Source organism: Centruroides sculpturatus, unplaced genomic scaffold (assembly GCF_000671375.1).
Source record: "Centruroides sculpturatus isolate CEXI.00-Female unplaced genomic scaffold, Cexi_2.0 scaffold1043, whole genome shotgun sequence".
Classification (NCBI taxonomy): Eukaryota; Metazoa; Arthropoda; class Arachnida; order Scorpiones; family Buthidae; genus Centruroides; species Centruroides sculpturatus.
Window position 1 is genome coordinate 230,437 of NW_019385264.1, and position 4,992 is coordinate 235,428.

At 35.3% G+C, this 4,992-nt stretch overlaps 1 protein-coding gene across 1 annotated transcript in view; it reads right to left on the reverse strand.

Moving 5' to 3' along the window:
* The window catches only part of LOC111636862, a 7,560-nt gene extending 6,250 nt beyond the window's left edge, over positions 1 to 1,310 (reverse strand). Inside the window, exon 1 of the mRNA XM_023382250.1 lies at positions 7 to 1,310. Coding sequence (XP_023238018.1) covers positions 7 to 492 — 486 coding nt within the window. The 5' untranslated portion in view covers positions 493 to 1,310. The remainder of the gene's footprint in view (positions 1 to 6) is intronic.
* Positions 1,311 to 4,992: the final 3,682 nt, after the last annotated feature.

The following is a 4,992-nucleotide window of genomic DNA, read 5'->3' on the forward strand; positions in this document are numbered from 1 at the left end:
GATTGCCTTTGTTAATGATAGCTCCGTTTCTCGCAGTAGACGTTCTTTTACCTTCTGATCACGAATACCACTCACAATTCTATCTCTTAATAATCGATCTCGTAAATTCCCAAATTCACAATTTATCGATAGCTTACGTAAGTCTGCTAAAAAATCGTCAAAGGCTTCGCTCAGTCCTTGCACACGAGTGTTGAACTTGTGACTCTCAACACTTTGGTTGCTTTTCGGAATAAAATACAACTCGAGTTTTTCTAGAATTACATTCGGCTGTTTCGCTTCTTCCTCACTAAGTTCTAATGTTTCAAAAATTTCTAGTGCATCTTCTCCCAAACAATGGAGCAAGATGGCGGCTTGAGTTTCATTGTTCTTCGTCGTGAGTTCGGTCGCCGTCGAATAAAGTAGGTAACTTTTCTTAAATTTCTTCCAATTCGCTCCTAAGTCACCTTCTACCAACATTGGTTTTGGAGGAGGAAGATTTTGAAACGTGGACATGTTGAATCCAGTACGGGAGAATCTTTCGTCTTTCTCTAAACGTTTGTCGACTGCGCCATGTTATATTTATTGTCTCGAGGTTACAACCAAAGTGAGCGCTCAGGTACCGTTCCCGTGATGCATCAGCAACGATGGCCACCTGGCGGACTCACTAATATTTTACATTTTAACATTTTAATACAATACATATTACAAGTGCCAAATATACAAGAAGTAAAAATAGTGCAGCCTTGGGTAAAATTGTGATTTGATAACTAAAATATCCCCTCTATTACACTTACTGTTGCCAATCTAAATATTTTGTATCTAGACCTAAGTACTTTTAATGTTGTCTAGATATTTTCCCCCAAAATTTATAGCATGTGGCCTCATGAATTTAGATGTTTTATTTTTCACAGAAATTATAATAGCATGTAGTTGATGAGATCTGGACGTTTTTATTTTCATTTTTTACATATTTTGTTTCAATTAGAGTTGGCAATACTAAAACTTACACTGGCACGTCATTGTTTCACACGTCCTATCTTAGTCGAGTTTGAATTGCTAGTCGGCATTTGCAATTATTTTGTATTGTGCATTAAATTAATTTAATCTCAAAAATGCCTAAAAGAAACCTTGTGTTTACTGATGAATTAAAACAGGATTATTCGTTTTTGAAAAAAAGTTTGCAATTGTATTGACAAAGTGAAATGTGAACTGTGCTTTTCAGAATTTTCAGTAACTTGTGTTGAGTGTTCAAACATTAAAATCTCTTGAAATGTGTGAAACATAAGGCAAGGATAGTGGCAGTGGAAGCAACTTCCTCAAATATACTTGTATTGTCATATTTAAACATACCGATTTAAATTGCATTAAATTTCGATGCTATTAAAAATAACATAGAATTTTTAAATAAAGTTTACACTAGTGATAAATATTAATAACTTCTTAATAATAAGGTATGTTCAGTTGAGTTGTTATTAAAAATTATTTTTAACTCATTAGTTTTTGTTAACAACTTCTTTGCTTAGCCTTTTCAGTCATAGGAACTTATCCTAGTAGGTTTTATTTTATGCTGTGAGTATTTTCTCATAATTGCCCCAGTTTGAGAAAAAAATATTATGGTAAGCCTACCAATTGGTTATTGTTAGTAGTGCATTATAGCTTACACGAGACCCATGCAAATTTGAATTAGGTGGCCCCATGCACAATGTTGACTTCAGACACTTTTCTTCGGGGAATTTTTTTAGATGGAAATATTTTCATATAAAAAATTGGTTTGGAATGTCCTGTTGGTGGAGAGAGACCCCAAGGAATTGCCCTTTTTGCCCATAGGATAATGCATCACTGGTTATTGTCATCTGTACGGGCAAGTCCCAAAACCATTACAGTANCATGCAAATTTGAATTAGGTGGCCCCATGCACAATGTTGACTTCAGACACTTTTCTTCGGGGAATTTTTTTAGATGGAAATATTTTCATATAAAAAATTGGTTTGGAATGTCCTGTTGGTGGAGAGAGACCCCAAGGAATTGCCCTTTTTGCCCATAGGATAATGCATCACTGGTTATTGTCATCTGTACGGGCAAGTCCCAAAACCATTACAGTAAGTGGATTCTATTATGTATTTAGTTTGCTTCACACAGAGCTATACACAGAAAGAGAAATAAATGATGTTTCAATATTACTATGGTAAGAAAATTGCAGTTCATATGCAATTTGTACGTGTTATCTTATTTGTTCATTTCTCAAAATAAATGAATATGANCCATAGAACATCTACTGTGGCAAAACTACACAAGCGGTGTTTAAACGACTATAACTGGCCAAAACAAATTATAATATTTCTAGCGGTGTTCTACTAGTAAAACATCTCAACACAGAACAATGGGAGGAACCATTTTCCACGTTGAACTTTAACATTGCAGTGAATATATGTCTAAAGCAAAACTATAAATTACTTCAACAGTTAAAATTGTACATGGAATTTTCACCATTGTATATAAATTCTTGTACTTAATAAAACTTATTGAATTCAATACTAACAGGTTAAAGATTCGATATTTATTGAAGTTACGCAATTTTAGATTAATTTATAATTAATAAGAATGTTTCTAACAGTTATGACGGATGACGAAAAAAGAAAAAATGCACACGATTCATAATGAATCAAAAAAATTCAAATATTAAATCAAATTTTAAAAGCTTGCAAATTTGTAGTCAAACAATCGAACTACTAATACCGGTTGTCGCCCGATCAGCTGAGCATAAGAGCGTCGGGCGCGCTCAGTACTTGGGACGGAGACGACCTGGTAATACCGGCTGTTTCTGTCACTATTCTTTTTCTTTCATTCTTCGACCTATCTCTTTTTCTTTCGTCTAATCAAATTGATCACTTCGCTCAGTTAATACAATACATTATGTCAAGCAAACATTTCTTTTCTATAACCTTTAGCTTCCGGTACATTGCTTTAAAAATTCTCGGTAAACATACCTTGTATTAATTAAAAAGGCACACTGAGCGGTTAAATGCGTTCGTTACGTGTAAAAGAACATACTTCAGCTAGCATCAGAATCAAGTGATAGCCTGTTGTACATGTTTATATTTACTAAAAGTACATCAAATGTCAAATAAGGNAAACATTTCTTTTCTATAACCTTTAGCTTCCGGTACATTGCTTTAAAAATTCTCGGTAAGCATACCTTGTATTAATTAAAAAGGCACACTGAGCGATTAAATGCGTTCGTTACGTGTAAAACAACATACTTCAGCTAGCATCAAAATCAAGTGATAGCCCGTAGTACATGTTTATATTTATTGATTTAAAATTGTTTCAAAATGTTGATTTAAAGATATAAATCTCGTATTTATATTGCTTATTATAGAATCAATCATGGTGTTAAAAAAATCTGTTTCATACCTGCTTTTGGGAGACTGTATACGTTGATCGCTGCCTTCATAATCGAACATTCTTAACTTTTTGGCTACCCTTTCATTTTTAAAGTCTTTTGGCAGTTCATAACTGCTATTCTCAATAAATTGACGAGCGTCAGAAAAGCATTTTTCGGATCCAGTTTGTCGATATTCTTTGATCCAATCACAAAATGTACGCAAATGTTCAAGAGCAATGCTTAAATGGACTTGTACAGATTGCCATAATTTGCTTATGATATTAACACGCGATAATATCTCATACCACACATGTAATGATATGAAAAATTCTGAACTGAGCATTTTGTTTAATACCGAATCACAATCACTGAGTGTGTCTGGTTGTTCCGTTTGATTTTTTAAGCTTTCGATGCATTCAACATCAAATTGCAATAATACGGCCTTCACTGCTTCTATTCTGCTTTCTCACCTTGTGTCTGATAAAGACTTCATAGTAAGATTTAATTTGCCTTTGATTAATTCCCAGCGTTTGCTGGAACTTGAAAATAGCAAATAAATTTTCTGAATAAAACCAAAACATGTTTTTGCTGCCACAGAATTAGCTGCGTCTACCAACAGCAGATTCCAGCTATGACAATCGCAAAGTGTAAAAAATGCCCTGGGATTAATATTTAATATTAGAGTTTTAACTCCACTATTTACGGGATACTTTACTGCGATACTTTGATTGGGTTTCTAGCCGTTGAGAATCGTGAAAGTAACGTAAACAAACACAATGGGAAATCCCCAGCTCTGGCTGGCAAGGATTCCCCGCGATAGCAACACAACGCCAGCAAATGTTGCTAGACTAAATAAAAACAAATTTGGTATGTCAATATATTTATTGTTTTATGACGAGTAAAATTTTTCTGTGCGTTCACGGCTTTTATATAATGCATAAACCTTCGAAGAGCGAGGCCTCTCGGACGTCGAGGCCGTAGGCTGTGGCCCACGTCACCCACGCCTTACGCCGCCTCTGATAAGGATCTCCTTTCCCAACTTTACCACGAAGAGGACGAAGTGGCTGGCCATTTATCGTACAAGTGAATATTTTCCGAAATCTCCGATGGTAAGAACTCTTTCGTTTCATTTTTTAACACGTCTTATTCTCTTATCGTAATTTACTGTTTTTCTTTTTATAGACATGCCGAAGATGTTCTTTGATCACACACATACACACACACGCACGGGCATAACATCACTGTACACGAAGATATATATACACCGTTTAACCTTTACTCGAATTCTCGCACTCACGCACTTACACGTCAAGCGCTTCGTTCTGTGTGATTCGACACAATGAAACAACACGAACACTCGCTTCCCACAAATCCAACCCCTGGGTCCTCGTCCCGGGAAGTGGAAACGCCAATTTTAAAGATTAAAAGACTTTAAATTGGCGGCCGAAGGGGCTCTGGTAATCACACATCTTGCATCGATTAAATGGAATTTCAGACATTAGCATCAATAATCGTTTGGTGATGAATTGGGAAGGAGAGGAATCCTGTACCAAGTATTAAACATTGTTTTTCCCACTATGTTTTGTTTTTGTGGCTTCTTTTTTAATCGTGGTCTCAAACTTTTTCAG